The 23,871-nt window shown below is 42.8% G+C and overlaps 1 protein-coding gene across 3 annotated transcripts in view; it reads right to left on the bottom strand.

Annotated features, from left to right (window-relative positions):
• TMEM164 (transmembrane protein 164) overlaps positions 1 to 23,871 on the bottom strand; it is a 181,695-nt gene that overhangs the window by 28,621 nt on the left and 129,203 nt on the right. For all 3 annotated transcript variants that reach the window (XM_011951675.1, XM_011951673.1, XM_011951676.1), the window contains one exon: positions 1,995 to 2,073. In XM_011951675.1, the coding sequence (XP_011807065.1) occupies positions 1,995 to 2,073 (79 nt within the window). The remainder of the gene's footprint in view (positions 1 to 1,994; positions 2,074 to 23,871) is intronic.

Genomic DNA, 23,871 nt, shown 5'->3' with positions numbered 1-23,871 from the left:
ACTAATCTTCTGACAGTTTGCTTCAGATCCATTCTCCCTCTTCAAGGCCTAGGTCCAAGGCTTGGGATCAAAGCTGAAGAAATCCAGATGTTTCTCTCAATGCTCATAATTCCCCCCAAGTGAACAGCAGATGGCAGTAAAGAGCTGGAAAGGGAGATGGGAGATGAGCCCTCAAAATAGCTCAAAGTCGACCAGATAGAAGGTACTGGGGCCCATCAACTTCTGCGGAGTGGCAGATGCTCTCATTCAGGTCCTGGAGTAAAGTCAGTTTGGTGAGATCACTCCACTTGTGCTGCAAGCTAAACCCTCACTGCGCCAGGGTATCTATGGGTTATTAGCAATAACAGACCATACTGTCTCTCATTACAGCCCTACTATCTCTTCCCTTGCCACTTAGGGAACTGGGCTACCGGGAGGATCTGCTCTAAGAAGATACAATTATCTTAGAGTTAGCCAAGTCTTGAGGATGTGGCTTCCTGGATTATTCTTTTGGAGGGAGGAAAGATGGCTACTTGGTATTTCCCATGTCAGACCAGTCTAACCCAGCTACCTGACAGATTTTTATGGTGACCTTAGAGTACAAATATGTTTAAATAACAGCCATGCAGATTGGCTAGGACTTCCATTATACACCTCAGAAGCCAGGAACGATGAGTAGCACGGGTCTGAGGCCCAGGAACACCTATCTGCCTGGTTCTATTCAGAATGCGTGTATTTCTGAGACTTAATATTAAGAGGCTGTTTTCTGTGCCACAGGGGACAGACCTGAGAAATGGCACAAGTCTCCTAGATATTGGAACTTCAGACTTTCCTTAAAGCTTTGTGGGGAAAATAGTGCTTTTACAGCAAATTAAAAGGAAGCGTTTTTGGACATCGTGAGACCCCAAGTGGCTGCACAGGGTAAAAGCAGTCTCAAAGAATATTTAGGCAAGTATGGAGAACTGATAGAAATCAAAGTACAGGAGGCAAATCTCTGGACTATAAGCAGACTCCATCTTGTAATATGTTCCTGGGTTGACTGGTCCTTGGGGCTATCTCACACCAGATCTTAAGATCTGCCAGAATGCCTGAGTTAGAGCATCCACGCATAATCCAAGAAGCAGCAGTGTCCAGCAGAACTCCCAGACCATCTTCCAGTGAGCTCAAGGGCCCATGTGGCCTCATGCCACTTTCAGTATGGTAGAAATGAAACCCTTGCTGCCTGGAGTGAGGTAGGAGCAGAAAAGTCTCAGCAACTGAGATAGAGAGGCTGGGGCTAAAACTGAAAGAGGATGTCTTCCAGTCACAGGGACTTTCAGGAAATAAAGAACACTGAGAAGGAGTGGCTCTCACAACAAGCCTAGATGGACAAGGACTTCCCTTTCCTTTTGTCTATTACACAATAGAGGGAAGGGATAATCTGAGGGTCACTGAGAGGTTACAAATAGATCAGCTTCCTTTCCAGGCTGCCTCTACCAGTTTGGTGGTCTTTCCCTCTTCACCAAATGAAGGTTTTCAGTGGTTTTTTTTACATAGGTGACACTGCTCTTTCACCTGCCTCTCCCCTCAATCCCATAATTGCCCTGGTCCCTGGACTTCTTGCCCCTTACATATCTTCTTTTGTTCTTGAGGGGACCAAGTGTTTCACTCTCTTCTTCTACCCCACACTGCACATTGAGGCAGGGGGAAGGCACAAGTACAAGAGGGTGACAGTGTGGGGGGCTCCATGCAAACGCAATGCCACCACCAAGACACAAAGCCCAGGCCCTGTGACAGGCAGTCAGCAGCACTATAGTCACCCAGTGAAGTATGGTCTAAAAAGTCCCCAGACCCCTTGCAGGCCTCGTCCATTCCCATCTCCCCACTTCCTGGCGCCCGGCATAAATCATGCTTAAGAAACTCAGCTAAGAGGCAGTTGAAGATCCTGGGAAGCACCCAAGAGGCTGTGACTCCCGAAAACAGAAGGGAGAGGCTAGGTGTGAGGGTTGCATAGGAATGTGGTTTGCTGGCCTTACCTCCTTTCCAAAGCAGATAGATCGGTACCACGTAGAGCATAACATGCTGAATGTAGTAAATCTCCAATTCAAAGGGGAGCTGTGAGGATAGGAGGGAGAGAAGTATTTCAGAGCAGGAAGCATTCATTTCAATAGAGTCCAAAGTTGACCTCCCTTGCTGTTTAGGACCTATATTTTAGCAATCTCACGCATTTCACCAATTCACTTCTTTATACAATCGCAGGAAAAAAAAAAAAAAAAAAGAACAAAATGAATATTCTTTTGATCTAGATCAGGATCTTCCTAGATGTCTTTTGTAGAGAAGGGACTTGTAAATGCTCCACTAAGAAAGTCTGGTTAAAAATTTAGGAAATGTGGCATACGATATATCCCCTTGGTGGTTTCCCATGCGTGTTATTGGAATATGAAGGACCTGAGTGGTCCCTATAGACAAGAAACGTACTTGCCATTGTTTATCCAGTGTTTCCCAAACTTATTTAGTGAGTGACTCTTTTTTTAGTAACAGTTTGTATTCTGCAAAATATACCTTAAGAATCACAACCTTATGTCACTTCCTGCTCCTGGAGACTAGATGGTAGATTATTTACAAGTTTATTTCTCATTTGACATGAAGAATATATGGAGTAGAATTATCCCTATATTCCAGATGGGAAAAAAAAAAAAAAAGGATTGCTAGGTCTCATAGGGTCTAGATCCAAGAATAAAGTTTCCCCATTGGATATTTGGGTTGGGTCAGGCCAGCATTAGCCCTACTTTTGAGTTTAGACCAAGCTGCTGGGCCAATTTTGGCACAGCTTACCAAAAAGAATGTCCTCACTCTCCCTACATCCAACACACCCACTCAGTCGCTCCTGTTTCCCATCTCTCTCAAAATGGAATCTCTGTATTACCAAAGCAGAGCATGTTTTGACCTGCCATAGGGGCCCTGCTGTAGAGCTTCGCAGCGGGCAGAGAATGGAAACAATTGGGTGGCTAACTCAATTCTGGGGAAAAAAGAACTTTGGCAGCTGACAAGAGGCCTAGCCTCTTGGGCTTACATAATCCCTACCATACACACACACATGTCACACACGTACACATGCGTGTACACACACACACACACACACACACCCCAAAGGATGCCAGGATAGACAAAGGCATCCAGGGGAAAGGGTCAGATGCCTCCCTTTCCCCACAGGGCAAGCACATAACCAAGACTGTGTGCTAATGAGAGGAGGCAGTTACAGGCTCCCCAGGCACAGGAGCCCAGGTCTGTCTTATGCCAAGGGCTGAAACCAAAAAGATGGCAGAGCTCCCAGAATGGGAGCTGGGACAACTGTGGAGCCTGGACACAGACATTGGCTCTGGCTCTTTAAAATAAAAATCCACACGGAAAATAATTTCCCAGGGACCCACCTGCTGCTCAACTATTACTTTACATTCACCAAGGGAAATGTAAAAACTGAGAAAAGGAGGTAAGATTCCAAGTATCACTGTAGACCCCAGCTGAAAAAAGTCACGAAATTGGATACTGGGCATTATCAGCACAAGGTAGCTATGGAGGTCTGAGAGGCCTACACTGGACCTCACAGTAATGTGGTCTGAGATCACTCTAGTATTTGAAAATTAGGTACTGCTTTATGCTTTTCAAATGATTTCACATCCACAATCTACTCAATGTCTCGAAATTCCCAGGAAGCAGCCAGGTCAAGTATTATCCTTAATTGACAGATGAGGAAACTGAGGTGCAAAAGGGTTACTAACTTCCCTGAGGTCGCCTGGTAAATAGGGAAGGAAGGAAAAAGTCCCAAGAAGGCTTAGCTCTCTGGCTGAAATGAGCACCTTCATGCACCTAAGGGACTTGACCTCTCCCTGAAACAGGCCTGGGAAGCCAGGCTGCTCTCTCCCCCAGCAAGGAGCTGGGCCAAGAGCATGCAGCTACTAGTCCCAAGTGTGTCCTCAAGCAGTACTTCCGCCAACCTCTCAGACTCCAGTTGCTGACTACCCACCTTGACTCACATTGCCCACCTGCCTCACCCTGCCTCCCAGCTTCTAGAAAGCAAAGTCTCCACCTGAATGTCCAGGGAGGCAGTTAAGCATTGCAGTTACAAGCTAGGACTCTGGAGTCTGTCGAAGCTGTGTTCTAGATTAGACTCTGCTGCTTAGTAGCCCCATGACCTTGGCCAAGGCCCTTAACCTCTCCATGTCCGTTTTGGCATCAGTAAAATGAAAGTAAGTCTTCTGTTATAAGATTGTTGTATGATTTTTAAAATTTTTTAAATATAAGAAAAACTAGCATGGTACTTCTTTTATGCCATGAACTATGAAAATCACTTTGTAAACAGTTAATTTAAACAATTCTTCATAAGAACTGTATTGTTCCAATTATATCTGTTTTAGAGATGGGACACTGAGGCACAGAAAAGTTAGATAACTTACTCAAGGATACATTCTCATTCGGTGACAGAGCCAGGATTCAAATCCAAGCAGTTTGGCTCTAGAATTTATAGTCTTAGCCAGCACACTTAGCTATCCTCTGCTCACTCGCTCCCTCCCACAGAAGTCTGACTCATAGGAGATGCTCCGTGGGGAGGAGCCACCCTTATGAATGGGAGTAGTCATAGTGGTATCAGCAACAGGACTGAGGCAGGACATGCACATGTCCTCACTTGTCCCTCCACATGGTGATTTAGCCCAGTCCCTTCCTATCCAAATGATCCTCATCTTCATAGCATGCTCTGCCTACTGTCTGGTGCCCCAGCCACACATCATACAGTAGCCAAACTTGCCCTGCAACATAGGCCTCCCAACTCCTGAGCCTCTTGTCACTGGCCCGCTTCATCTCTGCAGCCACTGTGGCTACAGACTTCAGATGGAGTGGCCAAGAGACTGTCCCCACCAGCAGTTTCCTTTCTCTAATGGCTGCCGCACCCCTACTCCAAGACTTCTCTGCTTCAGGGGGTCACAAAGAGTACTGAACTAGGTGCATATGCCACTGCACCCAAAGCCAGCGGAGGGAAAGAGGAAATAGGTTAAGGAGGAAGTGTGGAAAAAGAAGGAGAGAAAGGGAAGAAGATGTAAGAGAAAGGGGGTGAAGTAAGAAGAAACATAATGGCAAGAATAAGAGAGCTGAATGGGAACCAAGAACTTACCACTTGTCATTTAATAGCAAATCGTATTGAAGTACTTATATTATGCACCATGTACTGTGTTAAATACTTTTACACGTTGATATGGTTTGGCTATGTCCCCACCCAAATCTTATCTTGAATTGTAGCTCCCATAATTCCCATGTGCTGTGGGAGGGACCCAGTGGGAGATAACTGAATCATGGGGGCATTTTCCTCCATACTGTTCTGGTGGTAGTGAATAGGTCTCATGAGATATGATGGTTTTATAAGGGGTTTCCCCTTTCACTTGGCTCTCATTCTCTCTTGCCTGCCACCATGTAAACCGTGCTTTTCACCTTCTGCCATGATTGTGAGGCCTCCCCAGCCACATGCAACTGTGAGTCCATTAAACCTCTTTTTCTTTATAAGTTACCCAGTCTTGTGTATGTCTTTATCAGCAGCATGAAAACAGACTAATACACATGTATTACCTCATTTAATTATTACAACTTTCCTATGATGTAGGGACTATAATCATGTGCATTTGACAGACAGGAAACTAAGTCACAGAGAAATTAAATAACATCCAAAGAAACAGCAATAGGCACAGGGATGGGGGAAAAGGGCATTCAACAATGGAGGGAAAAGTTTTTGTTTTTGCTTTTAAAGAAATGGGGTCTCCCTATGTCACCCAGGCTGGAGTACAGTGGCCATTCTCATGTACAATCATGGCACACTACAGCCCTGAGCTCCTGGGCACAAGCTACCCTCTTCCCTTAACCTCCCAAGTAGCTGGGACTATAGGCATGCACCATCATGCCCAGCTAAGACAATTCTTTACTGAACACCGAATCTGGGCTGAGTTCCAGGAACTTTCTCAGGGAGCCTCCCCTGACCCTCTTTTCCCCATTTTACAAGTAATATCTGTGAAATGCCATACTTCCCTAGAAAGAGTTCCACTTGGTTAATTCATTTCCACACACTAGAGAACTCATACCTAGAACTCCACTCTAATGTACATAGACTGGTTCTTTTTCAACTGGAGGAATCCTGAGGTTATAGACAAAAAGTCCTGCATCAATGCAATTTAAAGTCAAAAGCAATAAAAAATGCTTTAAGCAACACAGGCCATTAACTACCTTCTCACAAGTCAACATCCTTTTCAGAATCAAAAGACCAGAGTGGTAAAGTTCTCCAGGCCTCTAGAGTATGGACTCTGTTCGTGGCAAGAATCTCAACCTCCTTCCTCCCACTCTGCAACCCTGACAGCTGCACCACTGTTCTCTCCCATGGAGACCACTGATCCCACCACGCCCCTACTTCCCTATTTACAACAGTCACCTGAGCAGTCCCTTCACCTTCTTCAAGAAAAATTTAATTATCGCTCTCTGAAGACACTGCTATCCTGACAGCTCTCTCAAGTAGTGGGGATTTTTCCTCTCATATAACCTTACACCACTGGGCCAAGGGAGTGCCTCTCTGTGCCTCACAGATGCTTCTACATTGCTATCTCTTCCAGACCATTATCTCTGCCTCCTTGCTAACCACTCTCCTGATTTGAATCTCATGTCCTGAGACTATGGCGCCCACTACTCCTTTCTGTTGCAGTCATTTATGGCCCCCTGCATGTATACCCTCCCCTCCTCAGTCCTTGAAGGTTTTGTGTTACCCCTCCCTGTGACGCCTTTCCAACATTCCTTCATCAAAATCCCTGCGGTATCAATATTTAGCAACACTCTGGCCTCTCAATGCCTTGCCCTCCATGCTCCTCAAGATCTCCTTTCCATTTTACCTCATACCTTTTTCATATGGTCACACCAGTTATTATTAATAGCTGTGATCTGTCCATAACCTCTGTCATGTACCCTACTCTCCAGCCACCACCTTGTGTCTGGCCAATTCACTCCCTCTAATATCCCTACTCTCACAATTTTCCCACTTCACCAGGACCTACAGTCTTGATCCTACCACCTTTTTACTGTCCCCTCACCAACCTCATCTCCTTATTTCTATGCTCACCAGCGTTGAGTTCAAGGCCCATCACTTCCTTCAGTACATTCCCAACTCTCCTGACACACTCTCTCCTTTTGTCCTACTTACCTCACAAAACCACATTCCTGGCTAAATCCAACTATCTGACTTCACATCCCTAAACCCATGCAAGCAAACACGTCTGGAGAAAAATATAAAGCCATGCTATTAGCCCTTTACATTCATGACAACAAACTTAGTGCCAGATCTTCATGCTGCTGTACCATCTCACTATATTCCCAAGACCATTCACTCTCCTCTCTCCCAGGCCACTATTTCACAACTTCTCCTGCTTTCCTCAGACCTTCCCCATTCTCCCTCTCAGCTGAGGAAATGGCTTCCTACTTCAGTGGGGTGAGGGGGCATGGAGAACCATTGGAAGATAACAGACACAAGTTCCCACCTCCACATCTTCCTCCTCCCTGCACCCATACCCACAGCTGCTTTTTCCTCTGCTACTACGCAGGAAGCACCTGTGCTGCTGGCTAAGGCTAGTACCATCATTCCTGTACTAGATCCTATCCTTTCTCACCTATTCAAGAATGTCATACCAGCAACTGTCTGTTTTTCTCACTGGATCATTGCTATCGGAAAACAAACATGCTAAAATACCTTTCATCTAAAGAAACAAAAGCTCTTGACCTCACTCCCATTTGCGGTAGTAATGGAGCTACCATCTCTATTTCTCTGCTTTCCTTTATACTTTATAGCAAAACTCCTCAAAAGATATCTCTACTCATTGCCATCACTGCCTTTCCTCTGAAGTATTCCTCCATCCAATTCAATCACATTTTCATTCCTACCATTCCACTCAAATTGCTTTTGTTGAGGTTACTAATGACCTCCATGTTTCTAATTCCAGTAGGCAACACAAGGATGGAAGTTAGCCCACATGGCATCTTTATGTGAAATAGGTGCTCCTTCTTCTGCCAAGGCTCAACCCCATGCCAGGGTGTCAGAGAGATTCTGGATACCAGTCACTCCATTATGCAATTAACAACCTGCACAACTAGAGATACTAATCGTGGTCTATTTTTAGGTCTCATCTTACTCGGTCTATCAACAGCATTTGATGCAGTTGATTATTCCCTCATCCTGAATAGACATTCTGTGCTGGGATTCTCGCACACCACCCTCTATTCTTTCTTTACCTCAATGGCGTTCCTTCTCAATCTCCTTTGCTGAATTTCCCTTATGTCCCTCATCTCTAAACACTACAGTGGCCAAGAACCAATTCCATGTCCCTCTTCCATAGCTACTCTCACTCACTAGGTAATCTTATCCAGGTTCCTGGCTCTAGATACCATCTGTATACTGATGACTCCCAGTCGGTATCTCCAGCCTGGAGTCAGGCTGCTGAGATTGAAATTCTGTCTCCATCATTTATTCTCTATACAACTTTGGGCAAATCATTTAATCTTGCTGAGCCTCAGTTGACTTATTCATAAATGGGAATAATAGTTATCTACTTCACCCAGTTGTGGTGAAATAATACCTGTAAAATCCTTGGCCCAGTGCTGGCATATAGTAACTACTCATTAAATGCTGGCTGTTATAATCACTATCCTCCTTTTCAACATCAATCCAGCCAGTAACTAGGAAAGCCAGAATTTCCATCCCAGGCAGTAAGACTTAACGCCAGATCTTTCTAGTTGAAAGCTGGGGTTTCACTTCATCATTCTGCCTCAGCAAGAAGAGATGGTATCACCTGGGCCTGTCCCACAGTCCTAAGTCACACATTAGTATGTTTACCAGATGACTACCAGGGTAACTTTAGCTCCCCACATTAGTCCATTCATTTGGCCTATCTACAGGCCAGAGTTTCTCACTGGAAACCTCTTTATTTCTCAAAAAAAAAATTTATTTCTTTATTTCTCAACTCCACTCTCCTGTTCTTACCCAAAACAGTCCTATTCTCACTTTCATCCAGTTGACCAAAAACACCTATTAAGACACGCCTAAGTGATAGGTAATGTGCTTGCCTCTTGCTATGTGGCAATAATGAAGACATCTTGTAGAGTAGGGATCCCGGCCCTACAACAGTTCATAGTCTAGTTGAGGAGGCTAACAGATAAGGAGAGAATATCAGTGCAGGAAAAGATCATGGGAGGCCCTGTAGATTATGTATTGGCTTTGGTTTGAATTTTCTGAGTGAGAGGCATGCATGATATGTAGTTTTGCAGGGCTCCTTTTGGTGGTTGTGTGCAGGGTTTGCTACTTGAGGCAGAGGAACCAGTTAGGGGCTGGTGATAGCAATGTCTAAACAAAGGCAGACACAGCGAGAGAAGAGAGGATGGGCAGATTTGAGAGAAGGTAAGGAAGTTGAATTGCCAGGACTAATTAATTGACTGGACAGGGCATTGTGCAGAAGTAAGAGAAGAAAAGAAGTTGAAGATGACTCACAGGCTATGGCTTAGACGGATGGTAGGACGTTGGGGCTTCTCCCTATGTTGGGACCTACAGTCTAGGGTGCAGACTGGAGGAGGTGAGGTACAAGAAAAGAAGCTGGGGCCATGCTGAATTTGTGATGCCAGTGTGACTGCCTTCGAGAGAAGCTCATAAATTGGTGGGTGTGGATCTTAACAGGGCTAGAGAGGATGAGAAGAATTGAAAGTAAGGCAAATGATATACATGCCTAAATATACGTTATAAAATATGCACACCTAAATGTACATCAGGACACACAAACATGGACATTTAAAAGAATGAAATTTTATTAGAATAGAAATCTAATATTTTCTTCACAGACTCAATGAAACATCTCTTGTACCCCATTTGGTGGACCCCTGGTCCTCAGTAATCTTTTGAGAGGAGACAGATGAAAACTATAACTAAAGGGTAGCATCGATATTGAGAAATAACTGTTAAGAACAGGAGAGATTCTGTATACACTGAAGGAAGGAGCCAGTGGACAGGGAGATGCTGGAGAAGCATAAGGCGCAGGAGGCACTAGACAGCGAGAGGACTGGAAGCAGGTGAGAGGGAACAGGACCCAAAGCACAGATGGAAAGATTAGCTTTGGGATCCCAGGAGATGAGGAAGGAAGAACAGGCTGAAGTGAGAATAACTGCTTGAGGGAGGGCTGCACACTGCAAATTAAGGGAGCTCACACCATACCTCAGGTGACTTGGCCTTACCAGAAGAGTCCATGGCTAATGATTAGGTGCCAAGTGAGAATAGGCAGTTACAAAGACAGAACCCTGGTCTCAGCTCAGCCCTAGACTACAGACTCTCAAAATAAATCAGGGAATCAAAAAAGATAATCCATCCCTTTAGAGGGGAAAGGATGCAATCGACAGTTACAACTGCCCTTGATAATGTTCCTGCCAATGAAGTTTGGTTTTGGAACACTTTATCTTCATTAACTGACCACAGACTTTAACTGTGGCCTACTGGGGCCACAAACTCCTTAGGACAAAATACCACTTGTAAGAGGAGCCACAAAAGGAATGTCATGACCTAAATGACCACCGATAGGGGACTAGTTAAATAAACCATGATGAATTCATGGTACAGCATACCACATTGCCATTAAAAACAACAAGGTGTCTGTCATTAAGGAAACATTCAAATCTAGAATGTGGGACATTCTACAAAATAACTCCCTAAAATTTCAGTATCATAAATGAAGAAGGGGGTACTGTTCTTAGGTTAAAAAAATGAAAACCAGTAAAGAGATGGAACAACCAAAAGCAATACTTGAAACTTCACTAGATCCTGATTTTTTTTTTTAAAAGACGCTCTTGGGATAATTAAGGAAACTTAAACGTAAGTTGATTAAATAAGGTAGATGACAAGGTAGATGGTATTATAGAAATGTTGATAATTTTCTTAAGTGTGGTAAGGTATTATAGTTATACGAGCAAATGCCCTTAGTCTTAGGAGCTGCAGGCTGAAGTACTCAGACTAAAGCGTCAAGATGTCTACAACTTTGAAATGATTCAGCAAATTTAGATAGAAAGTGAATATGGAGAAATGTTAGATATTGTTGAATCTAGCTGGAGGATATAGAGTCATTGTTCACTATGCTAGTTTTCAACTTTTCAATATGTTTGAAAAGTTGTATAGTAAAAACTTAGGAATTTTTAAATATTTAACTAAATTTAAATGATGTAAGTATGAACTAATATGGCAAAATCCTAAGATACAGTACACCAAAGAAGAAACAGGATACATTATTTTTGGAGAACAATTTGTCAATATCTATGAAAACTTTAAAATGCCCACTCAGTTTGACTCAGTAATTTTACTTCTAGGAATTTGTACTAACAGCAATACTTGCCCACATGCACAAAAATATATGCATAAAGATGTTCACTGCAGCATTATTTATAATTACAAAAAAATTTGGAATTTAAAAAAGCAAACCAAATGACCACCATCAGCAGGATGATCAAAAAACACTCTGGAAGATGTATTAATCCAAGTTTTTGTTGTTTTTTTTTTTTTTTTTAAGGAGGTACAACCATTTCTAGGTAAAATAGAGCAAGTCTATATTGTATAAGGCATGATCATTTTTTTAGAAGAAAAGGAATAAGTTTGTATATGTATTTTTGGGTGTATATAAAATGGATCTAAGATAGCACCCAGTTACTATTCCCCAAACTGGAGAAGGAAACAGGATTGGGGAAGAGAGACTGGGATAGGAAAGGGAAGATCTTGACTTTGGGTTCTATATACTTGTATATATATATTTTATAACAAATGAATGTATTCATTTATTAATCATGTAGCTAAATTCTTTTAAAGGATGAAAAAAGTTAAAAGATAAGTACACCAAACTGTTAACAGCAATTCTCTCTGGGGAGTAGGAGGTGGGAACTTTTATGTTGTATTCTTTATATCTCTACATTACAGGAATCCTTAACCAAGAGGATGCATTAAATTATTAATGATGATTAGTGTTAATTTGTTCTAGTTTTTAAGAATTCCCTCCTTTGGAGAATATTAGCATGTTAAGAAAATAATGTGTAAAGGGGGCATCCATAGACCCCAAAATCCCTTGTTCTCTTTGTATTTTTCCCTTGAGACCCTACTCCCACTCCACACCTCACCTCCAGTGAGGACAGATGCCCACAGTCCTGCCAGGCACATGCTATTCCGTCTAATTTTCATCATCTGATGTGGAAAGGGGCAGGGGAGTATAATCAAGGTGGCGGGGAGGCCACTGGTCCTTCCTTTTTTTTTTTTTTTGAGACACAGTCTCGCTCTGTTGTTCAGGCTAGAGTACCGTGGTGTGATCTCGGCTTACTGCACCCTCCGCTTCCTGAGTTCAAGAGATTCTCCTGCCTCAGCCTCCCGAGTAGCTGAGACTACAGACACAGGCCACTGTGCTTGGCTAATCTTTTTTTTTTTTTTTTTGTATTTTTAGTAGATATGGAGTTTTGCCATGTTGACCAGACTTGTCTTGAACTCCTGGCCTCAAGTGATCTGCCTGCCTCTGCCTCTCAAAGTGCTGCGATTACAGGCGTGAGCCACTGTGAGTCCAAACCCTATCGGGGCTACTACTGACTTCCTCCTTAGTGCTTAGAGCCCTTCAGAGAGCAGGGGAACAGAGTTGTGGTTATAAGGTGCCTTCCCCTAGCCAGCTCCCTGTCAAATACTTTGAGCCCATGAAAGATGCTGTTTGTTCTGGTGGCACAGCCACTTGTGCAAGCGTATTTCCTGGTTTGAAAAATATAACAGCCCAGACCTGCCTGCCTCTTTCAGGAAAACCCTCAGAACTTTACCAAGTGGTAATTTCGAGTCTGTATACCATTAGATACTCTACAAGAGCTCACTTAGCTGTTTCTTTTAACCAAGATGAAAATGAAACCTCCTCACTCTCCTCCTCCTACATCTAACTGACTTAAGGAGCTGCTGCCTATCATCTTATGAAACCACAAAGTACCATTTTTGAATACTTGTTGCTGGTATCAAAAGTCATTTCTGAAAAGGCAGCAAAGGAAGCTCTGGTGTTTGGTCTGCCTAAGAATAATAATAACAGCTCACATAATAGTGTTCCTAGGGGATATGTCATAACTAAGTCTGTTACATTTTCTTGAGCTTTAATGATAAGGAGGAGGGTGAAGAGAATGATGGTCATAATGAATACTTACTGACTCTTATGGCCTGAATTGTGTCTCTCCCCAAATTCATACATTGAATTCCTCACCCTCAGTACCTCAGAATGTGACTGTATTTGGAGATAGTAAAGGTAATTAAGGTAAAATGAGGTCATATGGGTGGGCCCTAATCCAATATGACCAGTGTCCTCATAAGAAGAGATTACAGGCCGGGGCACAGTGGCTCACGCCTGTAATTCTAGCACTTTGGGAGGCTGAGGCGTGTGGATCACCTGAGGTCAGAAGTTCAAGACCAGGCTGGCCAATATGGTGAAACCCTGTCTCTACTAAAAATACAAAAATTAGCCAGGCGTGGTGGCAGGTGCCTGTAATCTCAGCTACTCGGGAGGCTGAGGCAGGAGAATTGCTTGAATCTGGGAGGTGGAGGTTGCTGTGAGCTGAGATTGTGCCATTGTACTCCAGCCTGGGCGACAGAGCAAGACTCCAACTAAAAAGAAAAAAAAAAAAAAAAAGAAGAAGAAGAAGAGATTACAACACAGACGGACACAGAGAAAAAAACCCTACAAAGACATTGGGAGAAGATAGCCATTGACCAGTGGAAAAGAGAGACCCTCAGAAGAAACCAACCCGGCCAACACCTTGAGTTTAGAATTCTAGCCTCCAGAACTGTGAGGAAATAAATTTCTGTTTTTTAAGCCACCCAGTCTGTGATATTTGTCATAGCAGCCCTAACAAACCAATACACGGACCAACAATATGCTATGATCAAGGTCTTGTTCTAAGCACTTTACAACTATTAACTTCTTTTATCTTCATAACACCCTTATGTGGTAGCGCCTATGGTTATTCCCCAACTTGAACATGAGAAAACTGAGGCACAGAGGAATTTTTCATGATAGTAAAATATTGGAAATGACCAAAAACCCATCCCAAGGAGACTGGAGAAATACACTGTGGTATATTAACATGATGAAATGTGATGCCACAGTGAAATTGTAACTACAGTTATACTCAGTGGCAGGAATGAACCATACTAATATAATGATGAGTAAAACAAGCAAGTCCCAGAAAACTATGTAAAACATAATACTCTTTTAATGAGGGCCAGAAAAACAACCAAGTAATATCTTATTTAGGAATGTATATCTACATGTATATATCTATATATCCGTATCTATATCAATATGAATATAAATATCTTTGTGCATATGAGAGAGATGAAACTCCAAAAAGAGCAAAAGAATAATAACCAAAATTCAGGTCAGCAATTCCTTCAGGGTGGAGAGGGAGATAGAGAGCAGGATTGGGGGAGCAGCGCACAGGTAGACTGAGTTCTCATCAATGTGGCTAATTCTTAGGTTGGGCTCACAGTTGTCATATTATCCATAAAAAAGTAAATGTACAAATAAATAAAATTAAAGCAGGCTATACATGGACGAATGGTGCAGCATGAAATGAGTCAAGGATTAGAAATATGATTACTCCAATTATGTGTATCCAAGGTCCATTTTAAAAGAAAAAGGGATAGGGTTTCAGTGAAATAATTTGCCTATGGTCTTGGGTTTATTAAGTGTCTCAGCCAGCATTTGAACCCAGGGAACCTGGCTCCAGAACTCATCATCTTAACCATTATTATCTGTTCCATATTTCAGGTTGCTCCCTGATGAAAAAGAAATAGAGTCTACTATGAAAACGGAAGGCCTTACGCTACCTAGCTATCATAATATAGGTACTACCTAGCCATCAAAGTGGACCCAGGGAACTCCGAATTCACAAAATGCAAATTTATTTACCACTTCTTCAAACTGAGACAAAGGTTGAATTTCATACAGAAGAAAGACATTTTGAGTATACAACAAGATGGTGTTTCAGGACTTCGAAGTCTAGCCCTGAACACATTATTTGACATTTTACTCAATAAGGGAAAGTTAGTATTTGTACAGATCTCTCCACAGAACTCAGAGGAAAGTCTAATTAAACAGAGAGATGATTCAAAAGCCTACCGAGGAACCACGGCAGCCTGCAAGTCAAAAGAAAATTGGCTTGTATGTGGAGGCCAAACTGTGCCTGTACACTGACTTGCCCAGGCCTAACATTCCTGCTTAGGTAGTGGAACAAGGGGCTCAACGAGACCCCTTTCCACCAATGACAGGACCAACACATCATTTTCCTCTACCCTGGGTTACAGATTCCACCCAGAAAACTTAGGCCATGTAGAGCAGTAGGCATGAGAGGAAAGGTACTAAACTCACAGTCCATCATCCGCTCAAGGAGTCTGTGTTACCCTCCACCCATATTGCAATGCCTTTAAAAGACTTCGGCATCAGATGGCATGATTGATATAAAAGCCAACCCTCCACTAGCACTAGAGCAAAGGCAAGCAGGAAAGCAACTGGATTTGGCTTTCAGGCCAGTCAAAACAGCTCAAAGGCACTCAGCCTAACCCCTCACCCCACCATCTGCCAAGAAGGGAATCTGGTTAATCTACTCCCTGGGGGTCATTGCTTAAAGGCAGCCAGTGGGCCTGGCAGTCATTTGTGAGGCAGGCTTCCCTGGCCTGTTACGTCCAACATCTCCCCCTAACAATCCCCATGACCTCTGCTTTAAGTTGGAGCCAGGTTCATAAATACCTAAATCAAGGGAAAGCAAAAGTCACATATCCCCTGGAGGCCACCAGAGATGGATGGGATTTGACCATCTCCTGACATGAGTACACTCTGGTCACTTCTTTTGACTTCTTTCTTGTCTTCCCTTCTGTTTAACTCTCCAATTCTCTATGTCTTCTCAGGCTCCAAGCCTGCTCCCAGATTTTCCATCAGCACTGAAGGATGGTAAACTTAAACCTGCAGCAGTTCCTGGCTAACCTAACACACAGAGAATGTATAGAATCTTTATTTTCATCACAGAGTTTTAGAGAAAGAAATTTCTTTGGACCAACTGGGATGGGGCCCAGGAACCTGTATTTAAATATATTTCACTAAAAAACAATGTGGATACAGAGGTATTCAACCCATACCTAGAGAAATACTCCAGTAGGGCAGGCTCCAAAATTCTAAGGCGTAGGTGTGAAAACTCAGAATATTTCCATATAGAAATGACAGATAACTCCCAGGAGAATGTATTTTTTTATGATGTGATTGGTGTTCAAAACAACAAAGGAGATAATAATAATAGAAATAATAAGTAAGAATTATTAGTACATGGCACTTCTCTGCCAGGCATTGTCCTAAATACTTGGTATGTAGTAGCTAATTCTTACAACAACTCTCTAAGATAGGTTCTACCATCCACCTTTCATACCTAAGAAAATTGAGACACAAAGAGATTAAGTAACTGACCCAAGGTAACTTACAGAGCCAGGATGAAAATGGGCAGTCTGACTCCAGAGTCCATGTTCTTAATCACCGACTTATACTATCTACATGTGCCCTGAGGCCCTTTATGGTAGACAGGAGACCCCTGACTTTGAAACTTGATATACAAATGACCCAAACACACGATGGTTTGACCTCCTGCTATTGAGATATTCTTTCTCCTCCACACCTGTGAGCATGGATCTGGAATATTCTAATTAAATTGCCATGGGAACTGATCAGCACTGGAATCTGCCTCCATGACCTCCCAGATACTCATTATTTATTGGGCATCTACTATGTGCCAACTATTATAAACAAGATACAAATGGCCTCTGCCTTTATGTACCTTACAGTATTACAACCACATCATTCCAAATGCTAATTTCTAGGGCTTAAAAGGGTTCTGAAATGAAAATATGGTTTAAATCAGTGTTCCAAGGACTTAAGGCCACCACTGCCAATGTTCTGTTAGCTACATGAGAAGCTACATGGGCTTCCTGACATTTCATAGAACTTAGCACCATACTAGATACATGGTAGCTATTTATCAACTTATTTAGAGAAATTTCAGGAGAGCACTGACAACCAATGAATAGAATTAGAATGTCCTCCTGGTTGCTCCTGAAAGTAAGGACACAGCCATAAAAGGGTTGGAAAACAAGACCCAGATGTTCATTTCTGAGCACATAAAAGGCTAGTTCTTAAACAAATCTACCACTGAAAATATCCAAAAGTCCTGGATAAAATATTTAAACATTTTTTTTCCAATCTATGAACTGTCAAATACACAAGGAATTTTCTAGCCAGAAAAAAAGTGTAAGTGGGAACCCAGAGACATAAGTGGGTTACTGCATCCAATTTTCACCTGAAGTAGATTTGCTAAGCCAGCTGAACTTGAGCCTTGATTTTTCATAGCTTCACAGGGCATAAGGAATGGGGGACAAAGGTTAAGATATCCCAAAGAGTCTGAAAGGAGATAACTCTCATAAAGCTGGGACCCCAAAAAGCTACACTTCAGTGTAAAGGTATACTAGAAATAGAAATTACTCCTGCCCCCTAGGACAGTAAGGAAAATCTACTGTCAAATCTTCACATTGGGTTGGAGTAGCAGCGAAAGGAACTAGGTTATCTCCAATAAAAACTTGGAACTGCAAGCCAGCCATCATGTGTATTAGAAAAGTGAATGTACACTACTTGGAAAAAACCTGAGGTCAAGAATTTCATTTAGCTTGATTCCAGACTGGCAGCTGTCAGGTGCCTAGCAAGAACAAAGACAGATCCTTTCTAGAGGAAACCAGGAGTCAAAAACTTCCCATAAGTAAAATCCCAAGGAAAATAAGCAACCTACAGTAAAGCAACAACAATAATATTTAAAACAAAGAAAACTTAAATACACAAGGAAACAAGCTAGGAATCCTGAAAACAGAAATTTAAACACTGCAGATAATAAAATTACTTACAGACTGTTTTGTATGTTTGAAAAAAATTAAAAATATAATAATTGAAATAAAAACTCAATGGATAGAATTAACTGAAGAGATATAAATAATAAACTGGAATATACAGCTGAGGAAATTAGCCAAAGTGCAATACAGTAAGACAAATTAGAAATTATCAAAGAAAGACTAAGAGATAAGAAGACACAGTAAGATGGACGAACATATCTCTAAAATGTGGTCCCAGAGGAAGCGAATGGAACAGAGGCAGAGTTTGAAGTTATAACAGCTGAGAATGTTCTGAAACCTGATGAATGATATACCCACACACAAGAAGCCCAAAGACTCCCAAACAGAATAAGAAAGAACAGATCAATACTGAAACATACAACAAAATTGCAAAACACCAAACAACAACAAAAAAAAACCTCAAAAGTGACCTGAAAAGATGACTTTCAAAGGAGTAAAAAGGCTGACCACTGACTTTTCAAAGCAACAACAGAGGACAAAATATAGTAACATTTTATCTGTATTATGAATGAACCTGCCCTGAAATGTGGCATCCAAGTGACACACAGTAGTCACATCTGTGCCGAGAACTAGGCTCTTTTGTGTGTATGCTGAAATTTTGAAGGAGCAGAGGCTCAAGCCCTACCCAAACCCCTTCATTAACAGAGTCCTCGGGGGCTGGGGAGGGCGACCCTATGCAAGGCCTGCAACCTCCAGATAAAAGCAATCTTTTGAAGAGACATTCTCCCTTTGGTCACCAGAGTATTCTTCAAATTAGTTACAGGTCTTAGATTCTAAAGAAAAATAAGTACTTTTATTGCTTAGGGGTTATCTGAATTTTTACATCCATACCAGTCCGAACTTTTAAGACCATAATGGGTTTTTAGGAACATATGTTTAGTGGACCAATGGGTAACTTGTGCATGCAGGGCCCATCCCATGCATACCTGGCTGCTTGTATAAGGACCATGAGTGCACCTAGCATGCTCTATCATACGCAGGGTCCCTGGTCCTCTTTCAAAGGCAGCTTGCTGATACAGGACACATATTTGTGCTGTGGTTATTTTAGTTCTTAGAAGGAGGTGATGAGAATCCTCTCTCTCCTCTGATCAGAGGAGGTGGAGCTCCCCCAATTTTGGCTGGAGTGTGGGGACCCTAGCTCTTCCTCTACCCTTGACTACTTGCTGTTCCTTTCCCCCTCCTACACTGTGGGGAGGAGTTAGTGAAATTAAAACACGTCTGTATATCTCAACTAAGGGCCTACTCAGTTAAAGAAAAAAGAATCTTCCCTCACTTCCATCTTTGGAAGCAGGAGTTGAGTTGTGGTTGTTTTGTTTTGTTTTGTTTGAGATGAAGTTTTGCTCTTGTTGCCCAGGCTGGAGTGCAATGGTGCAATCTCGGCTCACCGCAACCTCTGCCTCCCCGGTTCAAGAGATTCTCCTGCCTCAGCCTCCTGGGTAGCTGGGATTACAGGAATGCGCCACCATGCCCGGCTAATTTTTGTATTTTCAGTACAGACGGGGTTTCTCCATGTTGGTCAGGCTGGTCTCGAACTCCCGACCTCAGGTGATCTGCCCACCTCAGTCTCTCAAAGTGCTGGAGCCACCACACCTGGCTAGGAGTTGAGCCTTTAACCACACTAAAACACCTTGCCAGGGTAAGACTCCAGATGGTACTTCCTCAGGACAGCTCTCACCATGCATCTGCCAAAAGCACCCCCTGGCCCCTGCTCGATATGGAGAGCTGCCATTCCCTTACTCAAGACTGGAAACAGAAGGCACCTTTGGCCCAAGTTACAGTTGACCTCTGGCCTAGTTTGGAGACCAAGACACAGTTATGTACAGTGCATGTGGCATAAGGCACAAATGGGAGTTGCTCAATTCTTTCAGCACCACCTAGATGACCTACAAATTGACCTTCTCTTCAATCAGTCATATATTGAACACCCACTCCATGAAGAACCTTATGTTCTTCCCACCAACACATACAGAGAGAGAGAGAGAGAGAGAGAGAGAGAGAGAGAGAGAGAGAGAGAGAGAGAGAGAGAGAAGTGGCCCAGCCGGGAAATAAACCTAGAAAATAGGTTTATTTTCTAGAAAATCCCTGAGCCCATCCTCAACAACTACACTAGGGTGAGATTTGCTGGTTGCAAAGTCCCATCCACATGTAAGGAATTCGTATTAGAAAAGGTTGAAAAGATAGGAAACACATGTAAAATCTAAACTATAAACTATAAGGGCTAAAAGACAGGACAGAAGCAGTGTCCCAGGAGATTGCTAAAGCCCTCTTCATGGATTCCGATGTTTCCATTGTTTGTGCTCCACTGTGGGCCTTGAGAAAATAGAAGTGGAGAGCAGGCATTGATGTCCCCTTAGAAAATAATCCTGAAAGGCAGTAGGCTATGGATAAGTCTCTTTCCCAGCCAAAGCAAAGTTCAAACTCTCCAGATTACTGCTAAAGCCAACAGTCTGTAACTGTCCCAGAGCAGAAGCTGCTGTGAGTCAAGAGTTGGGTGTTCCTCCTGCTTTGAGACTTACTGTCTTCTGTGGCAGGGAGAGATGTGCTCTGGATCAGCAGGAGAGGGGAGGCAGGATTCCCCTGTTCTTCTGTCAGCCCTATCTGTCCCCAGAGGGCAGCTATAGGATGACTCTCAGAGGGCAACCTGTGAGCCAGGCCAGCAGCAGAGAGGAACCAGGCAGCTTCTGGAAGATTCATTCTCATCTCCTCTCCATCCACCAACCAAATAGCCATTTCTAAGTTATTGCCATCTTAGAAAAACACACTCATGGTCTAGATGAGCATGTTCAGCTTCACTGGAAGCCCCTCGCCCTGCCATTTGAGCCAATATAATTTACAATTCCCAGAAATGCGTGAGAAGCAGTGTACGTGCTTCTGCTGCCAAGCCTGGCCAGTTTTGCAGATTTTCATTTAGCAGGTGTCTGTTGCTAAATCAGTAGCAGCTGCTAATTGCTTTTCCTCTCTCAAACCCTCAGACAGAATGAAACATCTGGTGTTCTCTCACTTCAGGTTAAAATCAGATACCTTATCACATCTCCTTTGGGTTCCATTTTTATTAAAAAGCTTTCAGCTGATGCCTGGAACTGGCAGCAGAGAGCAAGGCCATTCCTGAGCAAGGGGAATGTTTCTAACACGATGGAGCCCGCCTCATGCCTCCAGACTCTATGCACAGAAACAGAGTCACTCAGACCATTCCCCACAACGTGGGGCTTTAGGCCCATGAGCCCAGGGAATCTGAGACTTCATCTCCTGAGCCAGGACTCTGCAGGCCCCCAGCCTTTGAATTGCAGTGCCCCTTCTTGCCCAGAATACTTTCTAGTATTTGCAACCCCCACCCGAGCCAGTTCTCCTCTCTCCTCCAGGGGAATCGCAGGGGGAACAAACTACATACAGTGGAAGAAAATTACCAGGACACCACCATCTCCAGCTCCACTTCCCAATTTATACTAGTGCTCTCTTTTCAGCCACTTTGGAAGTTTTTTTGTTTGTGTCGCTTTTGTTGTTATTCCTCCCCGCAACAATCATTTCGCTGGGCTCCAAATCTGCCTCTTGATTCTAAGTCAAAGCTATACTCAAAAGCACCTTAAGAGCAACTCAAATATTTCCTACTATTATTAATAAATAATCTTAGCTAACCTTTATTGAGCACTTACTACTTTGTATCAGACATTGTGGTAAGTACTTTACATGCATCACCTTATTAAAGATTCAGGAATTGTTACGACCGTCCTCATTTTACAACGTAAAACAGGCTCTGAGACAGGCTATTGACGCCGTAGAAGGAAGACTGGAACAGTGATTTGGCTAGATTAAAAGCCTGTGCTCTGCTGACTAGGTGTCTTTGATGATATTAAGGAATTATTGCTAGTTATTATAGGTATGATAATGGTATTGTAACGTTTATTTTTTTTTACTGTGTCCTTACATTTTAGAGATGCAAAATGAAATATTTACAGTTAAAATTACATGAGATTTTCTTCCAAATAATCCAGGGATAGGTGTTTGTGTTGGGGGTGGAGTGGATTTGCGGTGGAGTGAGGTGTATTGTTAACAAAAAAAAAAAAGATGGGCTATGTGGTGATAATCTTTGAAACTGGGTCACAGATGCATTAGGGAACATTTTTTCTACTTTTGTGTATATTTTCAATTTTCTACAATATAAAATTATACACATACACTCCTGTTTTTATCCACTACATCATAGGACCTCCTAGCTTACACAGTTTTTCCACCCCAAACTTCTTTCCTGTGTTAGCTCCTCTGGCCTGATCCTACCACCAAAGCTTCCTCAACTGGCACCCATGCAGTGCTGGGACCCAGAATGATCACTCTTCCCTTGGACTTTCTAAAGAAACCCTCAGTTTGCCCTAAAGTCTCAGTTCACTCCACTCAAGGTCCTAGGCGTATGGGACCTAAGGGGAGGTTGGCAGGCCACCTGTTGAGGTAAGAGATGGGCCTCAGAGGGAGCTCTGCCTACCCCCCAATTCTTTTAATGCAATGGAAAACTGCATTCATCTTGCCAGTTGGCACCCAACAAAGGATTATTTCACTGAATCCTCTTAATAACCATGATGTACCTCTCTCCCTCCCTCCCTGCTTCCCTCTCTCTCCAGCCTGCCTGCCTGCCTGCCTGCCTGCCTGCCTTTCTTCCTTCCTTCCATTTCTTATTACAGGGTCTCACTCTGTCACCCACACTGGAATGTATAGCATGATCATGGCTCATGGTAACCTTGAACTGTTAGGCTCAAATGATCCTCCTGTCTCAGGCTCCCAAGTAGGTAAGACTACAGACACATACCACCACGCCTGGCTAATTTAAAAAAAAAAAAAAAATTTTGGTAGAGACCAGTCTCACTATGTTGGCCAGTCTGATCTCAAACTCCTGGGCTCAAGTGACCCTCCCACATCAGCCTTATGACTAGCTGGGACTACAGGCACATGCCACCATGCCTGGCTAATTATTTTATTTTATTTTTTGTACAGACAGGATCTCACTTTGGTCTCAACACTTTGGCTCAAGTGATCCTTCCTCCTGAGCCTCCCAAAGTGTTGCAGTTACAGGCATGAACCACCAGGCCCAGCCAGTGATGGAGGTAATATTTGTTTTACAGATGAGGGTCTGAGCAAAGTTCAGTTGCTTAAATAACCCTGAAGTCTCTTGCTTAGAGTGTCCGTTAACCAAAGGCATCTCATTCAGTACTTATGCAACAGGGGAGGTGGAAAGAGCACTGATGTGGAAGTTAGAAGACCTGAGTGCTGATCCAAGATCTGCCACTCACTGGCTATGTGGCCGTAGGCTAGTCAATTCCCCTGGGCCTTATCATCTGAACACTATATTGCTCATTTTGCTTTCTGTCAACTTTGCTTTCCAGCCCTTTTCAACTTTCACACACGCACACTAAATCTCAAAAGATCTTGTTACAAAGCACACTCAGTTTCAAAGCTTTCTACAAAGCTACAGCAATCAAGACAGTGTGGTGCTGGCATATAGATAGACATATAGAGAAATGAGACAGAACTGAGGGTCTAAAAATAAACCTTCACATTTATTTTTCATTGATTTTTAAAAAGGATACCAAGATATTTCAATGGGGATGGATAGAAGAGTCTTTTCAACAAATGGTGCTGGGACAACTGGATATCCACATGAAAAAAAATGAATTTGGACCCCTTCCTCACACTACACGTAAAGATTTACTCAAAATGGTTCATAGACCTAAATGTAAGAGCCAACACTATGCAACTCTTAGAAGAAAACAGTCACACATCTTCATGATCTTGGACTAGGCAACAGTTCCTTAGATAGGATACCAAAAGCACAAGCAGCCAAATCAAAAATAGAGAAATGAGACTTTATCAAAATTAAAATATTT

Source organism: Colobus angolensis, unplaced genomic scaffold, assembly GCF_000951035.1.
Source record: "Colobus angolensis palliatus isolate OR3802 unplaced genomic scaffold, Cang.pa_1.0 Scaffold324, whole genome shotgun sequence".
Lineage (NCBI taxonomy): Eukaryota > Metazoa > Chordata > Mammalia > Primates > Cercopithecidae > Colobus > Colobus angolensis.
The sequence above is the reverse complement of the archived record's forward strand: the minus strand, read 5'-3'. Positions and strand labels throughout refer to the sequence as shown.